Raw genomic sequence first — 25,878 nt, 5'->3', positions numbered from 1 at the left:
AAACTGATAATAGTCAATCACTGAGGATGTAACAGGGAATGAAAAGCTACCAAAGACAACTTCTCCAGGTTCTGGGATGTCTAATACCAACATCATGATGATGGGAAGCTTGGGAGTCAGGCCTTTGAGCCATTAACTTGCTGACCGACCCTAGCAGGTTCTTCCACCTCTCTATACCTCAGTTCCTCTGGAATACAGAGCTAGTTCCCTTGCAGAGTTGTTGTGACAGTTAAGTTGGAATATGAATGCACATACACGATACATGTAGGTAGGTGGACAGATGGAAGACAGATAAAATTAGATGTACCTTAACTATTAGATTTTGTCTCTTCCTTCCCCAGTCTTCAAGATTAAAAGAATAAGAACACAAACTCATACTGGACTGATTAAATATTGCAAGCTTAAAGAGACAAGTTAATTCTCCTTGAGGATTATTTTGGTTTCTCATTTTTAAACGTTTTACTTATTCTGCCTAGCTCTCTGAAACCTCAATCTATTTATGTGCCAACAACATCCCAATCGAAAAACCTTTAAGACCCTAAACATTCAGACTTTGTTCCAGAAGTCTGTGGAAGAGCAAGCTTTGTATCAGTATGAAGGAGAGTGATCCACTCTTGTTGTGAAGCAGGTTTCTGGAAGGAAGTGAGTTGCAGCCAGGAAGGTGACTCCAAGATTTTCAAATGCTTCTGGCTGAGGCCTTTAGATATTTTTTTGAAACAGATTCTGAGTATCAAACACACCTTTATTCAAGTGGAAGTACAAAAGCACATTCCTAAACCAATTGCATACATGTGATTTTTTACATATTCTGCTATTTAGGGATTAATCTGTTTCATAATTAACAGAAGTGACCACTGGTCTCTGTACATAAAGGGATACACATTCATAGACAAGGAAAGTAACATGCATTTTCATTTGCTTTTACATTTAAATCAATTCATTTAGTTCTCTACTTTGCCCTGATAAGATCCTATGCTTGCTGATGGCTAAGCGGCAAAATATAGTCGTAGAACTATCCTAGAGGTTAGCCATAAGAGGCTAATAGAATAAGCAATAGATTTTTATATATTTGTTGAGGATCTCTAGTGAATATTGTAACATCTGAATCACAAAGGCCTCACTTGCTGGAATGACAAAAAGAATGTTAAATAACACTTGTCTAATTCACAAAATGTTATGAAGCTTAAGATGGAAACATATAACAAAATATAGTAAGATGCTCTGACATCACCTAAAGAATCATGAATTCTTGGCGAAGTGTTAACAGTGACCCTGAACTCTGGACATCCCGACATCTGTGATCAAAAAACCCAAGTTCTTTTATATGGTCTGTGGACTCTGGTATAATACAGAAAATGTGATGATGAATAAACAATTATACACAAAGCTCCCACACTTCAAATACTGTCTTGCATTGATGAGGGAGACTGGGGGGCAAAAATTCAAACAGATAAAGAAGCAAGCGTAGTAATTAAAATTTTACCAGGAACAGACCTGACACTCTCTTGAAATACTCTCTCTAGAGATATTACCTAAGAACAGCAATATCTTTTTTGAAAAGTTGCATTCCCTTATGAAGTTCTCAGACTTTTTTGTATAGGTTCTTTATATTTTGCTCTATCAAAAGCAGACCTGAGCATTTTGCTGGCCTTCAACAGAAGTATATAAGATAGTTCTAAACTTCACCATGCAGATTAGGCGCTGAATGAATGCAGCTAGACCACCAGGCGTGTTGTTGGCTCCCTGATGTTCTTATCATCTCTTATTAGAGGGCTGTGGATGCAGACAAGGCAGCTAAGAATGTGGGTGTCATTTGAAAGTATTTATTAGCTGCCTGCCCCAAATACATGGGAGATAGAATCCTTCAAACTCTTGGATGGACAGGACGTGGAAATCCAATTCTTTTTAAAGGAAGATGCTTCAACTTTAGGAAAGAAGACAGCAACATCAAGTAGGGACGGTATACCTGCTGGTGAAAAGCTTAACACTAGAAAACCATCATTTGAAGGTGCTAAGAGAATGGAGAAATCAACAGGAATCCAAGTGTTGTGGCTGGAAAGGAATAGGAAGTAGGATGCTCAGGAAACAGCAGACCTAAGAGTCTGTTTTGAAAAAATCTTGGGCTGAGGACAGCAGAAAAAGCTAAACGAGCTACTTTCCAGAAGTTAGTATGTTTGTACATTGGTGTATTAACAATATCTTAGAGAAGCTATAACAGGAACCAATTTGAGGAAAATTAAAATTATTTATAGGCCATATTTTTAAAAATAGCTTAAATGAGTTCCATAAATAAAGTTTATATACCTACGTACACCACCTATTAAATAAAAGAATGCCATGAGGAAACAGCACTGCATTCACCAAGTCACTTCTCAGACTATATTCTTCTGCAATGAAAAAGATCAGGGCTATATATTAACAATTTTATATAAAATTTTCACTCCAGTATTTTGATGTGGAGTAAAGCCTGAAATATGGTAAATTTTTCCATTTGCATTAGATTAGATTCTAGTCTGGACTTTCTAAGGATAAAAAAAAAAAAAAAAAAAAAAACTTGAACTCTCACTGAAAGATTTGTCATATTTACTACACTCAAATGGCTCCTCCTGGGTATGGAATGATGTTGAATGAGGGGTGGAATATGACTGAATCTTCCCATGTGCATATGTTTATTACATTCATAGGCTTTCTGCATGGAATGAATTTGATGCTGAACAAGGTAGTTTCTTTGAAGGCTATTTCACATTCATTACAGTGGCAGAATTTTATTCCAGTATGAATTCTCCAATGGTGACTAAGGTATGAAAACAGCATGAAGCATTTTCCACATTCAATATATTGGTAGGTTTTCTCATTGGTATGGGTTTGCAGATGTTGATGAAGTTTTCCTACATTTATCACATTCAGACGGTTTCTCTCTGGTGTGGATTCTCTGATGATGAATAAAGGTTGAGCTGTGACTGAAGGCTTCACCACATATATGATTTCTCCCTGGTATGAACTCTCAGATATTGAAGGAGGCCTGAATTTGACTGAAGGTCTTCCCACGTTCATCACATTCATAAGGTTTCTCTTTGGTATGAACTCTCGGATGTTGAACAAGGTGTGCTCTCTGACTGAGGTTCTTTTCCCATGCATCACAATCAAAGGCCTTTTCTCTAGAGAGGACTTCTTGTTGAAGAACAAGATCTGAGCTATGATTGAAACTTTCCTCATAATCATTACACTCATAGGATTTCTCTTTCCCATGAATTTTGTGATGCTGAATAAGGCATGAAGTTTGACTGAAAGCTTTTCCACATTCATTACATTTGTGTGGTTTCTCTCCTGTGTGAATTCTTTGATGCTGAATAAGATGGGAACTCAATCTGAAGTCTTTTCCACATTCATTACACGTATAGGGCTTTTCTCTGAGATGACTTCCTTGATGTTTAACAAAGGTCAACCCACAATCATTGTATTCATAGGCTTTCTCTTCACAGTGGACTTTCTGATGTTCAACAAGGTATGAGGTATTATAGAAGTCACTGCCACATATAGTACACTTACAGGGCATCTCTCTGTGAATTTTCTGATGTTGAGTAAGATGTATACTACGACTGAAGACCCTTTCACAATTACTACATTTATAAGATTTTGCTCTAGTGTGAATCCTCTTATGTGGAGTTATGTCTGAGCTCTGACTACAGGATTTATCAGATGCTTCACAGGATTTATCAGATGGTTCACATTTATAGGGCTTTTCTCTAGTGTGTATTCTTTTATGTCGACTAAGACTTGAACTCTGACTGAAAGATTTTTCACATTCTTTACATTTGTAGGGTTTCTCTCTGGTATGAATTCTCTGATGTCTAGAAAGGGCAGAGCTCTGATGGAAGACTTTCTCACATGTATCACATTTATAGGATTTCTCAGTGGCAGAAATGCTCTCACATTTACTAAGGTGGGAGAGATCCATTAAGCTTTCCTTATATTCACTACTCTGAACATCCTGTATTAGATTTATTTGTTCATGTTTACCAGCAGCTGAATTCTGGTTTACGCCCATATCATACTTATCAATGTCATCAATATTCTGTATTCTAAGAACTCTCTGATCTGTATCAAGGGTAGAGTCCAGACTGAAGCTTTTTTCAGGTTCATTACATTCATTGTTCTCACTGGTGAAGGTTTTCTTGCTGATTGTTATTTGCCTAAACTCTCTCTCCAGGAAGAGAAATTTCCTTAGGATTTCCTGAAGCCTTTCTAATCTGTCCTCAGGTTTAGACATTTCTCTAGTCCCAGGAACTTGGGCAATATCCTTTTTGAGTCTTCCTACTCTCACTTTGTATGAATGTACTTCTTCCAAAATTTCCTGCTTAGGAATCAACAGCTTGTTCTCTTCTCTGGTCTCTCCATCTGATTCAATATATAAATAGAAAACGCAAATGTAATCTGTACCCTATGCTTAGGGGAAAACAAACAAACAACAACAACAACAAAAAAAACCCCTCAGAGATGAGAAAACTAATCTAAAATCTACTAAAATGAGAGAAGTTTATTTACTCAGAAGTACTGGTACAGAATCTCAACAGCAGATATAAGGGCATGACTAAGAGCAGTGATGCAGTATCCAAATGGTTCAGGGTATGGTGCAAACAGGGTTTTCAGCAGAGCAAGAAGGTAGTCAATTAAGGTGTTTCAAAGGAGATAGCAGGGAAATAGTTCAAAAAGAATTATAGATAAGCAACTTGAGTAGGGACCCAGTACAACTTGTGGATGACAAGGGATAAAATAAATGCAAAGAAGTCATCAAAACTGAAGGGAAAAGGAAGGAGCTCTCTCCATCTGGTATACAGGCCGAGCTCTTCATTCTGATTGCCAAAGCGGCTACAACTTGGCTCCACAACTGGACTCTTATTTCCCTACTAATTCCATCTGATTGATTCTACCTTACTCACCTGAGCAGTCATCTCTTAAGACTTCTCTATTCTTAGTTTCCAGATCAAAGACCTGTAGATCTTGTTCCAGCTGGGAGATCCCATCAGGCTTGGGAAATGGAAATCCTGCTCATAGAGAAGGAAATGGGATGTGGCAATTTATCCCCAGATACTACACCAGCCACTTTTTCTCTTAACTAATGGCTAATGGAGAGAAAGTAAATTCTCAGAAGACAGTAGGGAAGGCCTGGAGAGTGAGAAGGGCAAAGATCCTCTACAAGGATCTCCTATTGGTGCTCCAGAAACGGGTGTATTACAGGGCAAGTTGATGACTTTGGGAGAGGTTTTCATTTAAATAGTACTCAGACAAGGGAATCTGTGCAAGGGTGTTTATGTGTTTTCACAGAAGTGATCATTTTCACTCTTTAGCAGTTGCCTATAGATCAACCTTTGTATTAGACCTGGTCTACAAATATGAGACCTGGTCAAAAGGGAAGTCATCAAAATATAACTCTGCTGGACTGGAAGAAAGTGAATACTCAAGCACCTATTGTGTGGTGTGCTAAACTGCAGCAACAGAATCAGTGAAGACTGAATAAATGCTCTAAGAACCAATCTCAATTTGCTTCAGGGCACATGAGGAAACAAAAAAATAACACATTCTTATCCGTTAGGAGCTTACACTCTTGTTTATTCGACAAACATCTATGGGGTGTCTCCTATAAGCAAAGTACCTAGAGACAGATACAAACTAACTATAATGCGATATAAAGAAGAAAGTGCAATAAAAGTGCACTTCCACATAAAAACGGTCTTTTTCTGGCTTATATAATGAATTGCTAGGATCTAATCTCTTTCAAAGTAAAAGCAAGAAGCAGTCTGATCCTGAGGGGCAAAACTATTATAGTACTAAAGGGGCAGTTTTTATACATGTTCAGCCCAGAAAGCTTCTTGTGGCACACATACGAGGTGGTCTAGCTCAAGCCCCTCAAATCCAAAAGCCTTCCTCTCCACTTACTGAATATCTACACAATTTGTTATTGTTCTCTTATCCTGACATGTCACTATAAAATGTAGTTTATGGACTTTTATTTAATTGGTTTCAGGAATTATCATCCCTACTTTATTTATATTCTCATTAGCAGCGACAATATATCTTCTATCTTGCATTTCTTTTGACTCATTTACTTAAAAGCTACTTATTGAATGGCAATTTTGTGTCCTAGTGTTAACATGTAACAGGTAACCAGTGTTTCTAAAAGGGCACTGGGCCTGGAAAATATTACAAACCAACAGCTGTCCTCTTGAGATTCCATGTGAGAGCCTATGAGCAGGCAGATGAGAACAGATACAAGAAAGGCTTTACTATGTTTCTGAATTCCTGCTGAGCATTAATAGTCTATTCCCCTTTTGGATGCTTATTTAGTTAAGGTCCTCCATACCAAATGAAATAATTTTTCAAATTAAAAAGTTAGTGTGGCATGAAGCAGCAAATATTTTGCTCAGAATTCTGACAACATAATTTGCAACTTTAACTCAGTATTAACTAAGGTGTTTCTAAGTATTTGATAACTGAAGCAAATTTTGGTTATTTACTCTATACACCTACATCACCTACACATAACAATGTGGAAAAAGGGTTTGATTTTATTTATTTAAAAAAAAAATGTGTTTAATGTTTATTTTTGAGAGAGACAGAGTGTGAGCAGGGGAGGGGCAGAGAGAGAGGGAGACACAGAATCCAAACCACAGTCCAGGCTCTGAGCTGTCAGCACAGAGCCCGACACAGGGCTCGAACGCACGAACCTGAGATCATGACCTAAGCCGAAGTCGGATGCTTAACCAACTGAGCCACCCAGGCGCCCCTGATTTTTTAACTTTTTTTTAATGTTTATTTATTTTTGAGAGAGAGCATGAGCATGAATGGGGGAGGGGTGGGGAAGTGGGTAGAAGATCTGAAGAGGGTTCTGCACTGACAGCAGACAGCCCGATGAAGGGCTTGAACTCACAAACCGTGAGATCACGACCTCAGCCAAAGTCAGATACTTAACTGACTGAGCCACCCAGGGACCCCAGAAGGATTTGATTTTTAGACTGTGTCCAATGTAATGCAGTCAGGTATAAAAGAAAATGCCTGCTGGGCAATTAGAAATACAAGACCACAGTTTAGATGAGAGAACAGGGTTTGAAATAGACTTAAAGTCACCTGTATCATCAGTATCATTAAAATATTAAGCTAAGGTTTACTGCTCATTTCGTAGGTGCAAAGTACCACACGAAGAACTTTACAAATTTTCACTAACTTAATACTCATCCTAACTTTACAAAGTAGAAACTATTGTCATACCCATTTCCCAAATAAAAAAATGAAGACTGAGAGGTTAAGTAACTTGCCCAAGGTCACAATGACAGGTGAAGCTAGGGCTCAAAGCCAGTCTTATTTCAGAGCCTGGCTTTTACATAATCTACTAGTAAAAAAATAATGACTATGAATGAAATCCTTCCTCCAAAATTCGTACAGAAAGAGAACAGAGGACCAACACGTTGACGATGGAGTAAAGGGTGAAAACAAAAATAACAGAGAAAGTTATTAGAATAATACATGGAGAGCCAAGATCCAACAGATTTGGAGTCGTGGATGTTCCAATTAAAAGGAAACTAAAAAGATCACTTAATGTCAGAGAAATAAAACTCTCCTTATAATAAAAATCCTAACTCCTTGGCAACAGTATGAGCAATATTCAATTTGAGGAAATTCCCCTATCAAGAAACAATTCAAACACGCTCCTGAAATTTGTTTGTATTTAAAAATCTGGTCTATGGGGCACCTGGATGGCTCAGTCGATTAAGCATCTGACTTCGGCTCAGATCATGATCTCACAGTTTATGAGTTCGAGCCCGCGTCGGGCTCTGTGCTGACTGCTCAGAGCCTGGAGCCTGCTTCGGATTCTGCGTCTCCTCCTCTGCCCCTCCCCTGCTCATGCTCTGTCTCTCTCTGTCTCTCAATAATAAATAAACGTTAAATAAAAAAATATATAAAAATCTGGTCTATATCTCATATCACTTGCAGTCCTTTCCAAAAAAGCATTTAAGTAACTATTAGCCAGATACTTACACACGTAATTAAAAATTTTTTTTTTTTCAACGTTTATTTATTTTTGGGACAGAGAGAGACAGAGCATGAACAGGGGAGGGGCAGAGAGAGAGGGAGACACAGAATCGGAAACAGGGTCCAGGCTCTGAGCCATCAGCCCAGAGCCCGACGCGGGGTTACACACGTAATTTAAACTAATTTAATCCCTGGCACAAACCCAGAAAGGCATACGTTATTTTTCATGTTTTATAGATGAAGATAATCATTATCAGTTTAAATACTTTGTTCAATATATCACAGTTGGGAAGATAAACCTAAGTCTGATTTCACAATTTACATTCTTTCCAAATCTACCATTTAAAATTTTTTTTTTTTTTTTTCCCCAAGGTTTATTTATTTTTGGGACAGAGAGAGACAGAGCATGAACGGGGGAGGGGCAGAGAGAGAGGGAGACACAGAATCGGAAACAGGCTCCAGGCTCTGAGCCATCAGCCCAGAGCCCGACGCGGGGCTCGAACTCACAGACGGCGAGATCGTGACCTGGCTGAAGTCGGACACCCAACCGACTGCGCCACCCAGGCGCCCCTCAAATCTACCATTTTAAAGGTCACAGGAAGCATGAAGGCAGGTTTTCTTGTCATTGATCTGAATGCCTTTTTCCTAAATTTTAAAGTCAAAACTCTAAGCTTTCAAAATATGCATTTACTTTAAGTTTTTCCTATCTAAAATTATTTTATTAAAGCCTTTTGATTAATTCTATTTAAACCTTTACAGTTCTCCAATTAGATTTATTTTTAACTTAATTTGGTCTTTAAAAATAACATTTAACTGAATCCAGTACTACACTATATGTTAACTAACTTGAATTTAAACAGAACCTTGGATAAATAAATAACATTTAAAATTTACCTCATTATTTGGTTTGTTGCCTGAACGAGTTATGCTAAGATTTTTGCCACATGGAAGCTTTATGCCTTTCTTCTTGGTCCTTAATAAATACACAAATAAAATCTCTCCTTAGCAGTATTGTTCTTGCATAGATACCTATTTTAGTGGAATGTACCCCTAACACAGTTTTCTTTTGAATGCATGCTCTTTCTGTTCCCAAACTGTACAGCCTTATGCACTTCTGTCCAATTTTTCATGGCTACTTCTAATTGTCATCAGAGTATTAGAGCCATAAGAATATAAAAAACACTATAGGGGCGCCACTGAGGGTGGCTCAGGCAGTTACGCTCCAACTCTTGATTTCGGCTCAGGTCAAGATCTCACAGTTTGTGAGTTCGAGCCCTGCATCAGGCTCTGCACTATCAGTGCAGAACCTGCTTGGGATTCTCTCTCTCCCTCTCTTTGCCCCTCCCCAGCTCAGGCTCTCTCTCTCTCTACCTCTCAATATAAATAAATAAACATTAAACATACACACACACACACACACACACACACACACACACAAAAGCACTCTATATACGGTTGGACTAACTGTTCTAAGGGGTAAAATAGTGAAAAAGAGCCTAAGTGTCAGAGTCAGATCTGAGTCCTAAGCCTAGCTGTGACCTTGAGTGGATCACTTGACTTTTCTGAGCCTCAGTTTCCTCACGTATAAAATAGAATAATAACTACTTCACAGGGTTATGGTGAATTAAGTGAGATATGTACAGTACCTCGTAACACGTTGACTCCTCAATAAATAGTAAATAGACTGGCAGTAAAAGATATTCTATACAAAATCATTCTTGTCCTCATGACATCAACTTCAAAAAGTAAAAGGTATGTGTCAAACACTTCCTGATTTATCAACTTATCAACAACCAGAACTTTGATAAGCATGTTTCCAATGATGTTATCTAAAAAGGCACCTGCCCACACTGCCTCTGTGTGAAATGGAATCCAGACCACTTTCCTGGTCTCCTGAACTAAGTCACAAATGACTCCCCTTTGGTGACCCTCAAGCCAGTAATCCACTCGTTGTCAATAGAATATGCTTCTTTTTAGATTTGGTAATGAAAAGTCTGATTTTTTACTTACTTTTTTATAGCTCAACTGTTCATACTTTGTATATTTACTACTTTATAGTAGAAGCACTTATCCAAAAGGAACAAAGTTTTGATGTCTGCTGCAAATACAACTCTGAGCTACTAACATGGGAAAAAGAACTTGATAGTGGGGTTGCTAAGTCAGGGACTGAATTATAATGTCCTTATTCTACAACGCCAAACATTAAGCTAATTAAGTGTAAAATCTTAAACTTCAGGTGAAGTTTGCCGAGCCCACAAAAATGAAAAGCATCTCCCAATTTTTGTAAAAAATAATTACTGGGGCACCTGGGCGACTTCAGCTCGGGTCATGATCTCATGGTTCGTGGGTTCAAACCTCGCGTCAGGCTCTGTGCTGACAGCTCGGAGCCTGGAGCCTGCTTCAGATTCTGTGTCTCCCTGTCTCTCTGTTCCTCCCCTGTTTGCACTGTCTCTCTCTCAAAAAAAAGATTTAAAAAAATTTTTAAAAATTACTAAAAAGATGCTGCTGACTTGGTCACCAAAGCAAGTTGAATAGGAGGGCTTCTTGTGTGCATTTGTACCCATTAGGTGTGAGTGTGCATGCACGTCCTGTATATGTGCAGAGATGACAGACAAAAAAATTCAGTCCAACAGCATGCTGTGCTATTAGGCTGATTAAAGTGCTAAGAAGTTTTTTTTTTTTTTACTCCAAAAAGTAGACAGGTTAACTGTTGGAAATTATGTAATTATTAGATAAAATTAACAGTAGTTTACAATTACATATCACTTTACAGTTTACAAAATTGTTAAATATACATTCAGTTTAATACCCTGAAATAAGGAAATTCAATTCTTTTGCCCTCCCATCTCCCATCCGTGAAGGACAGAGCTAAGGAAAACTTGATCCGGAAAAGTCATATAAATGTGTCAATCTGTATAGCACCACAAAGAGTAAAGGAGACAAAGGCAGGGCCTTGGAAGGGGCCACAGGGACGTAAAGGAGAACACTAGAGTGTTAAATATGAGGAAAGGCCAGGGGTTGCAGGAAAATTAGGCAACAGAAATGGCAGGGTCACGTTCACTCAGAAAAGAACAGTGCACAGCATATGTCCCACATTCTAAAATAACATGAAAAGATCATAACTGAAGAGCTGGAGTTGAACTTTGTGGTTTCACAGAACACAAATAGATGACCACCAACCGTGGCTTATGAATGAACTCATAACTCAGGTTCAAAATGCATCTGGCTGCAACAGAGGGCCTCCTCGGCCCTTCAGAAATTTAACAAAGGTCATCTGAGGAGCTGCAATTTTACATAGTGATGGCATCCTGAGAGCATCGATCAAGTGTTAATATCTTACAATCGTGGAAAAGGAGTTTCCGAGCGGGGCCGAGCAATATCGATGGGAAGCCGATACCTGGGCCATCTCTTGGAGATTCCTGCTGAAAGAACTGCAAGTGTTTCTCCAGAGAAAGCACTTGCCTGGGTATGACTCAGGGCCGGGCAGGAATTCACACTATGAATCCGGGTGGTAGGAAGGCGGAGAAGTATGCCTACAAAGATCAAAGAGCCAGGAATGGGAAACACACTAAAAACCTCCCAGTGGGCAGACTGCCTCCCCACAGATAACAAGACTTCTTTAATCCTGAGTGTAATCAAGGAGACAAAGGAACACCCTGGATGGCACCAGCATAGGCAAAGCCAAAAAAGGGGGGGGGGGGGGGGGGGGGGAGGGGAAAGAGAAAGAGAGAGAGAGAGAGAGAGAGAAAAGAAGAGTGTGATTAAATATATTCATACATTAAAAAAAAAAAAAAAAAAAAGCAGCAGAGACAGGCAAAAAAGGAGGAAAGGGGGGATGTTCAAATCAAGTGGGCTGCCAATAGCCCTATAGGTTGCCTAAGCCCAGCAGCCTACTGTACCATCCAAATGACCCAGGGGAGACTCAGTTTAAAGCTGATACTTCTGCCCAGGGTGAGGTTACTTAGAACTACCATCTGGATGACTCACTGAAATAGACTCAGAGTGAGTCAGGTCTTTAAATGAAATCTCTCCAACTCTGCCTGCTTAGAGGTGAATGTAGGGATGTTAAGAGGTGAGGGATTATTCAACAAGGATTTTAGCCTATCTTAAAAAAAAAAGCATTTCTTTTACCAAAGAAAATGGAAAGCTTTCAGATACAAAGACAATGAATTACCAAGAAAGAAAGTGGTTGTGGATTGGGAGGCTCTAGGGTCTCTCCCATAAAAAAAGAAAAGATAGGGAAGTCAAGAACTTAAGCCAAGCACAAGCAAGTTTCCCTTTTCTATCAGGGAACAGATGTCCCACAAAAGCGGCAATCATTAATTACAAATAAGGAATAAAACGTCTCATCTTGAAACCCCCAAAGAAAACCCACTCCCAGAGGAGATGACCTTGAAGATGGAGGATTCAGAGGTTCTAAGACCTGGAATCTGAGCCACACTCTACGTTCTCAGAGACCTCACACCTCCTCAGAAACCAAGGAAGTAAAGAAATCCTAAAAGGTAAACTGAATAATAAGAAAGTCCTTACCCACTGAGACCACGTTCCCATAATTCTCTAACATCACTTCTCTGTAGAGATTCCTCTGAACAGGGTCCAGGCATCCCCATTCCTCTCGAGTAAGGTGCACAGCCACATCCTCGAATGTCACAAACTCCTGAAATAATACAGCCTGGCTGCGCTGGGGAATGAGGCCACTAGAGCACCATGGCCAGAAAATGAAGGAGATGACACAAAGAGGGTGTCCACTGTGTAGCAAAGCTGGGGAGGAGGGAGAAGAGACTAGAATCTAGGGAATAAGTTCCATAACCTTTAATATCTAATAAACGCCCATCACAGCACCAGGGATAGAGAAGGAACAGTGTTTACTGGTGGTGGTGGGGAGATGGGAAGGTGGTCTGTGTGAAGTCCAGGTCTCTGAAGAGGATCAATTTCCAAATTGGGGTCTGCTATTGAAAAAAAAATTCAGGCAGGGTTTACGGATGGGTTGAGGGAAGGGCCACACTCGATCGGTAGCAACAGTCCCTGAGGAAAAGCAGAGGGTTCCTCAGCTCACCTGGTACCTGGCTGGCAGGAGCGTGGCTGCCTGGTCTCCTGGGCTTCCCTCATGGGGAAGAGCAGGCACCTGGGGAACAGGTGGAGCTGAGGGAGGAGAAAGGAGCCAAGAGTGAGAGCAGCCCTTCCCCAGGGCTCCCTGACAGAAGAGGGAGTCAGTGGGACCCTTCTGTACCTCAACATTCTAGTAACACCAATCAACATTTATCAGGTACTGAGTGCGTCTACTCTGCTCCTTCTCAGCACTGGAATGCCCTCCTTGCCCACATTTAGACCTGATACAGGATTTTCTTAAGAAATCTGATAACTCACTTTATTCTCATGACAGGACATTCCTCTAACAGAAGGGTAAGCACTATACCTGTTTTGCAGATGGGCAAAGCAAAGCATAAAGACTTGCAGTGACTTGTCCAGGGCAGTGGTTATTTAGTCAGCTTCTGACGCTCTCCCAGACCCTGTTCTGTAAATTGCATTAAGCCTTTATGTGAACTGGCCCTGTCTCTACGACCAGTATGTAAGGCTCCCAAGAATAAAGAATGGTCACCTGTTTCCTCACCACCCTTTCCACCACACTCTACACGCCGTGGCACTCGCAGTGTTGAGTTGCTGACACGTAAGTCATTTCAGGCACTGCAGTTGGCCACATGTAATCTCAGAGAAGGTTCTTACAAAACAAAAAAAGGTACCAGACATATCAACCTATCTATACGATTTTACATAAAGATGTTACTGTAGAGTCAATATGTGATATGTGTACACGCATTGTGCTCAACCAAGGAATTAAATGGTTGGTTTTTTTTGGCCAAAATCAGATTAGTCACAGACACTGCAGCTGCAACAGAATGGCAGGTGGCAAAGCTCGCAAAGTCATCAAGGAAGGAAGAAACTAAGTGAAAGGAACAGGGGGAGAGTTGGGCCCTAAACCTAAGAGGAAGTAAAAGCGAGGAGGCGAGGGGGCGCCTGGGTGGCGCAGTCGGTTAAGCGTCCGACTTCAGCCAGGTCACGATCTCGCGGTCCGTGAGTTCGAGCCCCGCGTCGGGCTCTGGGCTGATGGCTCAGAGCCTGGAGCCTGTTTCCGATTCTGTGTCTCCCTCTCTCTCTGCCCCTCCCCCGTTCATGCTGTGTCTCTCTCTGTCCCAAAAATAAATTAAAAAAAAAAAAACGTTGAAAAAAAAAATGGGAGATTTTAATCTCCCAGATTAAACCCAGATTAAAATGGGAGAACCCAGGGGCGCCTGGGTGGCGCAGTCGGTTAAGCGTCCGACTTCAGCCAGGTCACGATCTCGCGGTCCGTGAGTTCGAGCCCCGCGTCGGGCTCTGGGCTGACGGCTCAGAGCCTGGAGCTTGTTTCCGATTCTGTGTCTCCCTCTCTCTCTCTGCCCCTCCCCCGTTCATGCTCTGTCTCTCTCTGTCCCAAAAATAAATAAACGTTGAAAAAAAAAAAAAAAAAAAAAAAAGCGAGGAGGCGAGGATTGTGAGATGCAGTAAAAGCAGCGTTATCCTAGAAATGAATCTGGGATAAAGTAAAGGTTGTACGAATGAAAAATAGCTAAAGCAGAGTGAACGCCACCACTCTGCCTATTAAAGAAAGAAAGGCTGTCCTTAATATAAGAGCCCAAGACCAGGACTGAACTGAGTCACATCTGTCCTTCCCTTCCAGACACCCTGGGGGCCATCTTCTTATCGAAGTTCTTGGCCTCCTACGTACCAGGCCCGGGAGCCCCACTGCAACTCCCATTCAATTGGACTGAAGGGCTCTCTCTGCCTTACCCCCGTTGAGTTCCTGCTCCATGTCGGTGTCCTGCGCGAACTGAGGCTCTGGGGACAGACCCTCAGACTGGCTCCCCAAAGACTGAAACTGGACAATTGCTGATCCTGCTGCTTCCTGGGCGGGTATTTCCTCCATCCCTGTTCTGGAGGACAACGATCATCACTGCTGGGTGAGATTGGGAAAAATTATTGTAACAAGTTAAGACGGCCCACTATTTTACATCCTCCGGACTGAGCAAAGTATCTGGCACGCTGTAGATACTCTACAAAAACAGCTACAAATGATTTACCCACCTAAACAAAACAACAGAAAGAAAAAATGGAAAAATTTCCGTTTCAAATAGCTATGAACCAAACCATATGGTCCAAGTATGGTTTATTTAAACTCTCCACCAATTCAGAATGTGTGACATTTCAAGAAAAAAACAAACAAACAAGAAAGTACAACTTAATAGAGTTCTGTGGAAAGTTTAAAATATTTGAAATACGCAAACTTCTTTCAAGGCTCAAGTTTGTACCTAGAAAAGTATGCCAGTTATGATTATTATTTTTTCAGCAGACCCCTGAGAAATTATTTGGTAAACGCTCGGTCAGCGCACTTTGAATTACTAAACGGGCTTGACTAATAACAAAATTCCACTCCGGGGGTCAGACCCTTCGCCAACAGACTAGGTGGGCAGGCCGCTTCCCACTGGCCCGACAGCAACCCTGGGAAGAGCTGCGGTTTTCAAACAGGTTTGGCCGGCGTCCTTCAAAGCCAAGGACGCGACAGGCTTCCGTCCCGCTTCCACAACCCTCAGAAAGGGCCCTCGCGCCCAGTCCTCAGAAGGCCTCGCCCGGCGCTGCCCTCCTCTCGCTTCCCTGTCAGGAGAAGACGCGATCCCAAAAGGGCGAGGGCGGGCCACAGAAACCCAGCTCACACCAGGGCAGAGTCACCGGGTCCTGGCGGCAGGGCCATCGGTTCGCTGGGCGTCAGGGCGAACCCTGACTGAAGGAAAACAGGCCCTCGCCCGCCCGCCCTGGAGCGCTCTGGGGACGGGAACCGCCGTCAACCGAGTTCCCGGGCGCTTCCTCCTCCTCCCCGGGAGCCTAACCTAGCCGCGACCCCAGGACTGCTACCGGGAACTCACCCGAAAGGAGGGGCAGGCCGAGCGGCCGTCCCGTCGCGGACACCCTCGCTCTAGGGGCAGCCCTGGGCTTTCCGGGGTCGCTCTAGACCGCTTGGAGGCCGGCGCTTCTCAGTGGCACTTCCGGAGGCGGAGTCCCGTGGCCGTGGGCGGAAGGTGGGCCCCGGATGTGGGCCCCTGGGTGAGGGCCCCGGATGAGAGCCCCGGATGTGGAGTAAGTACCAGGGACGTGCGAGTGCGGGGCTCTTCGTTTTACTTCTGTGGCCCTGACCTTCGTCCGTGCTGACCCCGCCGGCAACCTCTGTAGCCATTGTACCAGTAATGACCAGGACAGCCCCGGGTTTGGGAAAGCGTCCTCGCGGGGTAGTGGCCCGTTCACGTCGTGCGTGTTCCGGGAGTGGAGGGGCAGACGTAATGGTCCCGCTTCTGTAAGTCAGCAGGTGGGGAACTAGTACAGGGGTACGAAATACACTGATTAAAGCGAGAATGGAAGGCTCTTGGGTGGTATGAGGACCACAGAAAACCGTGGGATCGGAGTCTATTAATGTTTTGGGCAGAGGGACAGGGCATTGAGCAAGTTGGGAGTTTCTTAGAGAAATTGAGACTGGAAGAGAGCTGCGTTCCTTGCGGGGAGAGAGGCTGGACTATGCAGAAACTGGGATAAGTAAAGCGCGGAGCCCACGGACAGGCAGGCCAGGCGCTAGAACAGAAGTACCGAGGGCATTGTGACCTTCTGGATCCTTACAGAATGTGATGTCTTATGGTGGAACTGGATCTGCTAGGGACTGGCAAGGCTCTTAGTTTTCTTCTTTTTTTAAAATATTTATTTAGAGAGAAAGGGAGAGAGAATTGCAAGCAGGCGCCACGTGGTCAGAGCTCATCTCACGGCTCCATCTCATGAATCCTGAGATCATGACCTGAGCTGAAAGCAGGAGTCTGATACTTAACCGATCGAGCTACCCAGGTGCCCCTGGCAAGGCTCTTAAAGAATAAAAAAGGGGATTCGCAAGGGCCTTTAGATATTACTTCTTTAAGATTACAAATCAAGTATTATCCTTTAGTGATATTTGACCTTTCAAATTAAATATAAGAAAATCCACACACAAAAAAGTGTGGCATCGTATATGCTTTTTCAAATTACATCAGTCTCTGGGATGTTCTGATCTGCTTACCCTTTCTTTCCTTTTTGAGTGTCATTGACCTAATGCAACTTTCTACTGTGACACAATCTCTCTAGTCTACGGTATCCGGTGCAAGTGAGTCAGCATCACAGAAGATGCACTGCTTAGTCAATTGCTTGCTGTACAGCAAGTTAGAAACTTCTTGCGTTGAACAGAAATATACTCCCTAGTGATACCTGTTGTTCCTGTTGAGGTCCCTGGGAAAATAGATGACACATTATTTCTCCTTTTCATTAACATCTCTTCTAATATTCTAGGATAGCTATAAGTTTGGAGTTCTTTCCTGAATTGCCATTTCCCCACAAGTTGTACCTTATTAGCAAATTATGGCAGTGGTGCATTTGTGTCTTGAGTTTTAGCTGACTCAGGCAGTTTGCTCCAGTAAGAGGACAGTAAGAGGCACTCTCTTAGAAGTCCATTTCTCTCCAGTAGGCATCAATCCCTAACAAAGAGTGGTAAGACTATTATTTTGCAGGGTGCCTGGGTGACTCAGTCAGTTAAGCGTCCAACTCTTGGTTTTGGCTAAGGTCATGATCTCAAAATTTGTGAGTTTGAGCCTCATGTCAGGCTCTACACTGACAGTACAGAGCCTACTTGGGATTCTCTCCCTCTCTGCCCCTTCCCTGCTCATGCTCTCTCTCAAACTTAAAAAAAATTTTTTAAGACTATTATTTTGCTTTTGAGCAAAATTTTCTTTCAGCAGTTCTTCAGATGACAGAGGTGGCAACAATTAACCAACTTACAAAATTTGTAATTTTTATCTTACACTATGTTACTTTTTTGTTAATGTTTATTTTTTTTGAAAGACAGAGCATGAGTGGGGGAGGGTCAGAGGGAGAGGGAAACACAGAATCCAAAGCAGGCTTCAGTCTCTGAGCTGTCAGCACAGAGCCTGATGTGGGGTTCGAACCCACAGACTGTGAGATCATGACCTGGGCCGAAGTCAGACACTTAACCAAATAAGCCACCCAGGCGCTCCTATTACTAGGGTTCCCAAGGGTCGAGCACTTCATTAATTTTTCCCATATGTCCACCATTACAGTAGGCATGAATAGATACAAAAGAAGTAAAATATTACAGTAGAACTGATACATGTTCTAAATATGGGTTTGTCTTCTCTGACTGCTTTGTTTCCATAGGCACCATCATCTGAGGGTTTGTAGAATGCCTTATCCATTAGACCTACCTTAAATCAAGGAATCCGGTTTATAGTCAAGGAGGTCTGACAATGAACTTGTAATCACAGAATTCATGGTTCTTACTCATCACCCAGAAGCAGCTAGCCTGATAGAACTATGGAATGGCATGTTGAAGACACAGCTAAATTACACCTTGGAAAATTGGGGAGCTGTCCTCCAGGATACAGTATATGCAATGATATGCATTGAACCAAAAACATATATGGTGTTGTGTCTCCAAGAGAAAGACTACTTGGGTATAGAAACCAACAGGTTGAAACAGGAGTGGCCCCTGTTACTATAATATTCAGTAACTCACTGGTGGAATTTGTGCTTCCCATCTTCAAACCTAGAGTCTTCTGGGTTATGGTTCTGATTCTCAGGAAGAACATTTCTAGAAGATATATTAAATGTTCCAGTGAACTGGAAGCCAGGCGACTTTTGAGTTCCTTGTGCCAGTAGATCAGTAGGCAACGAATGGAGTAATTATAAAGGTCCCACAGTCCCTGCCACACACACTACATAAATACAAAAACATACCCAGCTGTCTGCATTCAATAACCTATCTTCCTGAACCTTGTAAGTACTTTAGTGTAGGAATGGGGCTTGGGGGCAAAGGGGAAAGGGCAGGCTTTAGACAAAGAAGAAAAACAATGTATAACCATGTAATGGCTCTTAGAGACAACTTGGAACACTGGAAGGAGATTTGAGGAAGTATGTAGAAGTTCTAGGACCAAGAGGTCTTCAAGGAGGACCATAGTTTAGTGAGCCAGTCAGTGATGAAGGAGCAAAGATTTACTCGAGTGGTTTATTGAAGAGTCATGGGGAAGTAGAAAGAAAACAGTGACAATATCAGCAAGATCAAAGAGAATGGGATATTATTTAGGGCTTGGAAGGTTACTCAGAGTATCACCTAGTCATTGGTACCCTCTGTAGCATGTGGCTATTCCTTTTGTGGGTCTTCCGTTGTGCTCAGACTTGTCTTGGAATTTAGAGTGTGTCAGTCTTTCAAGGTCTCAATTACAGTTTTATAAAAGGTGAGGTATCTTGACCTATTCTTAAAGTAATGGTAAAAGCCATAATTATTGTGATAACATTTTGACAGCAAAATTCGACTTACTGGGGATACCTGGGTGACTTCAGGTGGTTAAGCATCTGGACTTGATTTCGGCTTAGGTCATGATCTCATGGTTGGTGAGTTCCAGCCCGGTGTTTGGCTCAGCACTGGTAGTGCAGAGTCTGCTTGGAATTCTCTCTGTCTTCCTCTCTGCCCTTCCCCTGCTTGCACGTGTGCACTTTCTCTGTCTTTCAAAATAAATAAACATTTTAAAAATTTAATTTAAAAAATTCGATGAACTGTAGCAATTCCATTGTTATTACACCGAAAACTCCCTGGTAATTTTAGCCAAGCTCAGAATCTTAACTGTCTAGTACTGGAAAGAATGTCTATTGCCCATAGATGAAATTTTTGAAACTACTACCCATTCAAATGACAGTACGTAATCACGGTCTCCAGAGAAGCAACGACTTTGGTTTTGTGAAACCATTCATTCTTGACTTCACTTTGATATTTCTCTCTACATTTTTGTTTCAGTTCCTCTGACACACAAAATCACTAAGTAGTCGTATGGTTTAATAACTAGAATTCTTAGGATTATTGCCATCAGTAAGAAAAAGGAGAAACAGAAGTATCTGAGAAGAATGGTAGCAAAGGAAACTTAAGCCCCCTTCACCAGGCTGGGAAAAGCTGAGCTAAGGGGAGAGATCCCCAAAGCCGGACAAGGCCGTCAAGTGGGGAACAAGGCCACAGTCCTCCCGCGTTCCTAGAGAGGACCCCTCTTCTGAAAGACAAGTGTTGACGCACTTCCGGCTTCTGTGGGACTCACAGATGTGCGCGCAATCAAGGTTGTGATGAGCAGAGGGTGTGGGTCCAAGTGCGCCGCCCTTTGCCACCTCCCCCCAAGAGTCACCTCCCTTTCGTGCCCCAGCACCCCCAGACATCTCCGGGGTTCACGGTGAGACGTGGGTCCAGCCAGGGTGGACAGGTGGGGACAGAGGTGGATGTGTACAGCTGTGTTCCGCGGCTCCTCGCGCCGTCACCGCCCCCCCGACGGAGTGGAGGGTCCATGTCCCTGCCCTGTGTTCCGGCCTCGTCCGTAGGGAGCGCCGTCTCTCTCTGCAGAGACAGCTCTGGATCCAAGTGGAAAAGGCACGCGTTTTGTTTTCTGGGCCAGGTTGAGATGCCTCTGGGACCGGGAAGAGGCAGTCCGCTGAGGGCTCTTCCTGGGCCTTCTTTCCTCGGTTTTCACCCCAGGGGATAGTGGAAGACAGGATCCGAGGCCAATTTCTCTGTTTCCCCAGTTGTCCGTATTTGCATTCCTTCTGGTGAGGGCTTCCCCACCCCCACCCTCATTCCTAGACATCCTGAATGTAAAATGAGGAAGACTCTCGAAGCTATCAAGCTCCGCGGGTTTTTACCAATTTGTTAAGCTTCGTAAATGTGTGCAGATCACTTGCTCACCTCCAAGCCCACCACCATTAATGGTGGTAGTGTTTGAAACCTAGTGAGTAAAGTGATTTGGATGCAGTAGGAAAGATTACACACACCTCACTCTTTTCCCTTGCAGTTTCTGAGCTTTATTAATTTTTTATAGTGTGTTTATTTTGAGAGAGACGGAGACAGCACCAGTGGGGAAGGGCACAGAGGAGGGGAGGGCAGAGAGGAGGAGCGAGAATCCCAAGCAGGCTCTGCACTGACAATGCCCACACACTGACAGCGCAGAGCCCAAATGTGGGTCCCAAACTGAGGAAGGGTAAAATGACCTGAGTGGAAACCAAGAGTCGGACACTGAACTGAGTCATCCAGGCTCCCCTGAACTCTATGAATTTTAAATGTATGATTTTAGACATCAGGTGGATTTTTCAGTTGTGGGAGGTAATTGTGCTTGACTTGAAGTGGTGAGTAATGAAGGGGGTCGTGAGGATGCAGTGGAAAATGTTTTGGGCTACTAGAAGGCCATTTCCAGTGCTGTGTCTGACACTGATTAGGATGATTTTGAATAAACCCCCACCAAGTGGGGTTCATTCATTTTTTCTACGTAAAATTAACTAAATTATCTCAAAGGGCCCTTCCAATTTGTAAATTCATTGATAAATGAATTTAACTGAAAAATCCAGCTGGGCCAAACCTAATGCCCCATCTCCATTTCCCACACTGCCACCAGAAAGATACTTACATTATTGAGAGAAGGTGTCAGAGGACCAAAGGAAACACTTAGAGATCAGTGTTGAAGAGATCCTATGCAATCAACCTATCAGTTGTGGAGAATACATGGAAAGCAGATCCATGAAACCTTACTGTTTGCTGGGAGATATATAAGTAACTTACCCATAGACACATAATTTATTTATGTACCTTAAGGTTGTACTGTTATAATATTCCTCCCATTCTTACTCAGATGTTTTACAAATAACTTCACAGTCTCTTAATTTATAAATGGCATGCCCTTCCAAGTGTTGAAATACCAGGCTTAAAATGAATTTGTTGAACGTTCTACAAATGAACACAAAACTGACATTGTATTCAGACATATATTTTAAATGTCTATGGGTTGCAAGGAACTACATAAAGTGACTGAAGGGCAACGATGACAGCAAAAGACAAGTCTACTCTTGAGGGGCAGTCTAGGTGAGATAAGGCATGAAAGCATTACAAAGTAAATTTCAGGGTAAAAGCTATCAAAAAATTACATCTATCAAACTAGAAATGGAGACAATTCAGTGAGTCTAAAGTCAAAAGAGGACCAGGTGCTGGCATCATTCAAGAAATGTAAAATAAAACCCAGTCTTTCTGTTGCTCTGCCCAGAATATGAGCACTACCACTCCATGCAGGTCTGTTCAAGGGAGAGTGACTCTGTTCCTGACCTCAGCCCTCTGTCTTTGAGTTTCACTTCTTGGAGTTTCACTTCATTTTGATTCATACTTCCCCCAGGAGGGAACATGTCTAGGAACGTGTGCTTTCCCCCGTCCCTGCTTTTAGAACTTTGACCCAGATGGCAAAGACCAAGATGCCTTTTCCCTCATCTTTAAATGGCAGAGACAGATGGAATTTTCAGATCTATCACTAAAAATGGAGAGAAATGAGGAAAGAAAATTTAATAGTTGGAAGGTGAAGATAAGAACAGCAACACAAGTGCTAACAATATAAGTGCTATGAGATGGGGACCAAAAAATGGGGCTATCAGGAAAGGCTAAATGGGTTTCAGTATTTTTAAAATATAAATACATGTTTTAATTTTTTTTTTCCTCTGTGCCCCAGTGGGTAATCCTGTCCACCATACTTGGATGGTCACTTTAAGAGTGACCAGATTGCTTTTTTTTTTTTTTTTAATTTTTAATTTTTTGTTTTTCAACGTTTATTTATTTTTGGGACAGAGAGAGACAGAGCATGAACGGGGGAGGGGCAGAGAGAGAGGGAGACACAGAATCGGAAACAGGCTCCAGGCTCCGAGCCATCAGCCCAGAGCCCAATGCAGGGCTCGAACTCATGGACCGCGAGATCGTGACCTGGCTGAAGTCGGGCGCTTAACCGACTGCGCCACCCAGGCGCCCCTGCTTTTTTTTTTTAAAAAATGTTTTTTAATGATTATTTTTGAGAGAGACAGAGCACAAATGGGGGAGGGGCAGAAAGAGAGGGAGGCACAGAATCCAAAACAGACTCCAGGCTCTGAGCTGTCAGCACAGAGCCCAAAACGGGGCTCAAACCCACGAACCATGAAATCATGACCTGAGCCGAAGTTGGACGCTTAACTGACTGAGCCACCCAGTCGCCCCCAGATAGCTTTTTTTATAGTGACTAGGTGGCAGTGTGGCAGCACAGGACCCTGGGCTTCAGCCTTGGGTTTGAGTAGTGAATCTACTTCGCTATGTTGTTAGCACATTAATCTTTCTCAGCTTCTTAAAATAGGGGTACTGGTATCTTTCATAAGGTTCCCGTGGGTATTAAATGGGCTGTATACATAAAATAATGTGATGTACTGAATCTGCCTACACACAGCTAACATGAATGGCAGTTATCCGGCATCTACTGTGGCATGCCATTGGATTTAGTGAATTGTCTTCATGCTACTTGGATGAGATGTTAGCAGCATGGCAATACAATGTTACTTTTCCATACTGCTATTTTAAATTTTTTCTGCTCAGCAGGATAGCAAAAACTGGCCTCATAAAACATCTAGGACCTTATTTGGATCAAGTGAGCCAGTTCTTCGAACCTGAACAATGACTGCTGAGTCAAGGGATACCGCAGATTTGTCTCCACAGGCCACCCAGGAGGTGGAAGGCATAGTGATGGTGAAAGTGGAGGCGGAAGATGAAGATGAGGAAGGCCATTTTCAAAGGGGAAGAAATAGCATAGAATTATCCCCACAATTTATTAGTCGGTCCACAACCATGAATGAGAGAGCCTTATTATCATCATATTTGGTTGCCTATCGAGTGGCAAAAGAGAAAATGGCTCACACGGCTGCTGAAAAAATTATTCTTCCAGCATGTATGGATATGGTACGTACAATTTTTGATGATAAATCAGCTGATAAATTAAGAACTATACCCCTGGGGCGCCTGGGTGGCGCAGTCGGTTAAGCGTCCGACTTCAGCCAGGTCACGATCTCGCGGCCTGTGAGTTCGAGCCCCGCGTCGGGCTCTGGGCTGATGGCTCAGAGCCTGGAGCCTGTTTCCGATTCTGTGTCTCCCTCTCTCTCTGCCCCTCCCCCGTTCATGCTCTGTCTCTCTCTGTCCCAAAAATAAATAAACGTTGAAAAAGAACTATACCCCTTAGTGATAATACAATATCTCGTCGAATCTGTACAATTGCAAAACATTTAGAGGCAATGCTTATTACACGGCTGCAGTCTGGTATAGATTTTGCAATCCAACTTGACGAGAGCATGGATATTGCAAATTGCCCAACACTCTTGATTTATGTCAGGTATGTGTGGCAAGATGACTTTATAGAGGACCTGTTGTGTTGTTTAAGTTTAAATTCACTTATAACGGGATTAGATTTATTTACCGAATTAGAAAAGTGCATTGTTGGTCAATATAAATTGAACTGGAAAAATTGTAAAGGAATTTCAAGTGATGGAGCAGCAAATATGACTGGGAAACATAGCAGGGTTATTGAAAAATTGTTAGAAGTAACACATAACAAGGCTCTTTGGAATCATTGTTTTATTCATCAAGAAGCTTTGGTGTCCAAAGGAATTCCACCAGGTCTAACGGATGTATTGAAAAACGCAGTGAAAATTGTTAATTTTATTAAAGGAAGCTCCTTAAACAGCCGACTTCTCGAAATATTTTGTTTAGAGATTGGAGTTAACCATACCCACTTACTGTTTCATACAGAAGTTCGTTGGCTGTCTCAAGGAAAAGTATTGAGCAGAGTATATGAACTCAGGAATGAGATTTACATTTTTCTCATTGAAAAGCAATCTCATTTGGCAAATGTTCTTGAAGATGACCTATGGGTAACAAAATTGGCATATTTGAGTGATATTTTTGGCATTCTTAATGAATTACATTTGAAAGTACCGGGGAAGAACAATGATATATTTCAGTATCTTGAATGTACTCTAGGATTCCAAAAGACATTATTGTTGTGGCAAGCAAGACTTAAAAGCAATCGCCCTAGCTACTATATGTTCCCAATGCTGTTGCAGCATATTGAAGAGAACGTTATTAATGAAGACTGCTTAAAAGAAATAAAATCAGAGATATTGATGCATCTCACTTCTTTGTCTCAAACCTTTCATCATTACTTCCCAGAAGAGAAATTTGAATTAATAAAGGAAAATATTTGGATGAAAGATCCCTTTGTATTTCAAACCCCAGAATCAATCATTGAGTTAAACTTGGTGCCCGAAGAAGAGAATGAATTATTGCAGCTCAGTTCATCCTTCACACTGAGGAATTACTATAAGACATTAAGTCTATCAGCATTCTGGATTAAAATTAAAGATGAATTTCCACTGCTAAGTAGAAAGAGCGTATTGCTGCTATTACCATTCACAACTACCTATTTGTGTGAACTAGGATTTTCCATCTTGACACGATTAAAAACAAAGAAAAGAAATAGGCTCAACAATGCACCTGACATGCGTGTGGCCCTATCCTCATGTGTTCCTGACTGGAATGAACTTATGAACAGGCAAGCACACCCATCACATTAAGTGTGATGAGATGCACTTAATGAAAAGTGCTATGAAATGTGGTTTTTGTACTTTTTAAGGGTTTCTTTGGTAGATGGTATTTATTAATAAAATTATATTTGGAATTTACATTTCATTTTCTATGTAGTATCATTTCATGAAACTTGTTTCTGTTACAGGGGTTATGTGACTGTGTATCCAGAATAATGATGTGAAATGTTTTTCTGGGGATTACTGTAAGTTTTGAAAACCCTCTTAGTACATAGTCTTCTACTCAGATCTGTGCCCCTGTCCACCACTGCCCTTGCTTCTTCCTTTCAGGCAGAGCCC

At 42.1% G+C, this 25,878-nt stretch overlaps 2 protein-coding genes across 29 annotated transcripts; one reads left to right on the top strand and one right to left on the bottom strand.

The window, feature by feature from the left end:
- Nucleotides 1-721: 721 nt before the first annotated feature.
- Nucleotides 722-16,106, bottom strand: ZNF655 (zinc finger protein 655). Of its 13 annotated transcripts, none has more exons than XM_045460875.1 (6): nucleotides 15,984-16,094; nucleotides 14,854-15,016; nucleotides 13,085-13,170; nucleotides 12,559-12,685; nucleotides 4,941-5,045; nucleotides 722-4,398 (listed from the first exon to the last, which is right to left on the bottom strand). In XM_045460875.1, the coding sequence occupies exons 2-6, from the start codon at nucleotides 14,987-14,989 to the stop codon at nucleotides 3,005-3,007; spliced, it is 1,848 nt and encodes a 615-aa protein (XP_045316831.1). In that variant the 5' UTR covers nucleotides 14,990-15,016; nucleotides 15,984-16,094; the 3' UTR covers nucleotides 722-3,004. The 13 variants fall into 13 exon arrangements, with proteins under 13 accessions (XP_045316831.1, XP_045316830.1, XP_045316832.1 ...); XM_045460874.1 differs by having other exon boundaries at nucleotides 14,854-15,019; nucleotides 15,984-16,091; XM_045460876.1 differs by lacking the exon at nucleotides 15,984-16,094 and adding an exon at nucleotides 15,774-15,965.
- On the top strand, nucleotides 16,101-25,677 carry FAM200A (family with sequence similarity 200 member A). Of its 16 annotated transcripts, none has more exons than XM_045460897.1 (4): nucleotides 16,138-16,194; nucleotides 22,380-22,543; nucleotides 23,546-23,958; nucleotides 24,180-25,677. In XM_045460897.1, the coding sequence occupies exons 3-4, from the start codon at nucleotides 23,621-23,623 to the stop codon at nucleotides 25,567-25,569; spliced, it is 1,728 nt and encodes a 575-aa protein (XP_045316853.1). In that variant the 5' UTR covers nucleotides 16,138-16,194; nucleotides 22,380-22,543; nucleotides 23,546-23,620; the 3' UTR covers nucleotides 25,570-25,677. The 16 variants fall into 16 exon arrangements, with proteins under 16 accessions (XP_045316851.1, XP_045316856.1, XP_045316853.1 ...); XM_045460892.1 differs by having other exon boundaries at nucleotides 16,178-16,194; nucleotides 22,332-22,543; XM_045460896.1 differs by lacking the exon at nucleotides 16,138-16,194 and adding an exon at nucleotides 16,201-16,408.
- The last annotated feature ends 201 nt before the right edge of the window (nucleotides 25,678-25,878 follow it).

Source organism: Leopardus geoffroyi, chromosome E3, assembly GCF_018350155.1.
Source record: "Leopardus geoffroyi isolate Oge1 chromosome E3, O.geoffroyi_Oge1_pat1.0, whole genome shotgun sequence".
NCBI lineage: Eukaryota > Metazoa > Chordata > Mammalia > Carnivora > Felidae > Leopardus > Leopardus geoffroyi.
Note: the sequence above shows the minus strand (reverse complement) of the source record. Positions and strands in the feature narration are given on the sequence as shown.

Coding starts and splice junctions, on each gene's coding strand:
- FAM200A (XM_045460895.1), top strand. CDS start 23,621: ATGACTGCTGAGTCAAGGGATACCGCAGATTTGTCTCCACAGGCCACC. Junction 23,959..24,179: donor TTAAGAACTATACCCCTGGG/GCGCCTGGGTGG, acceptor TATACCCCTTAG/TGATAATACAATATCTCGTC.
- ZNF655 (XM_045460875.1), bottom strand. CDS start 14,989: ATGGAGGAAATACCCGCCCAGGAAGCAGCAGGATCAGCAATTGTCCAG. Junction 12,686..13,084: donor TCCTGCCAGCCAGGTACCAG/GTGAGCTGAGGA, acceptor GTATTATTTCAG/GAGTTTGTGACATTCGAGGA. Junction 5,046..12,558: donor TGGGAACGTGGTCTCAGTGG/GTAAGGACTTTC, acceptor CTCTATGAGCAG/GATTTCCATTTCCCAAGCCT.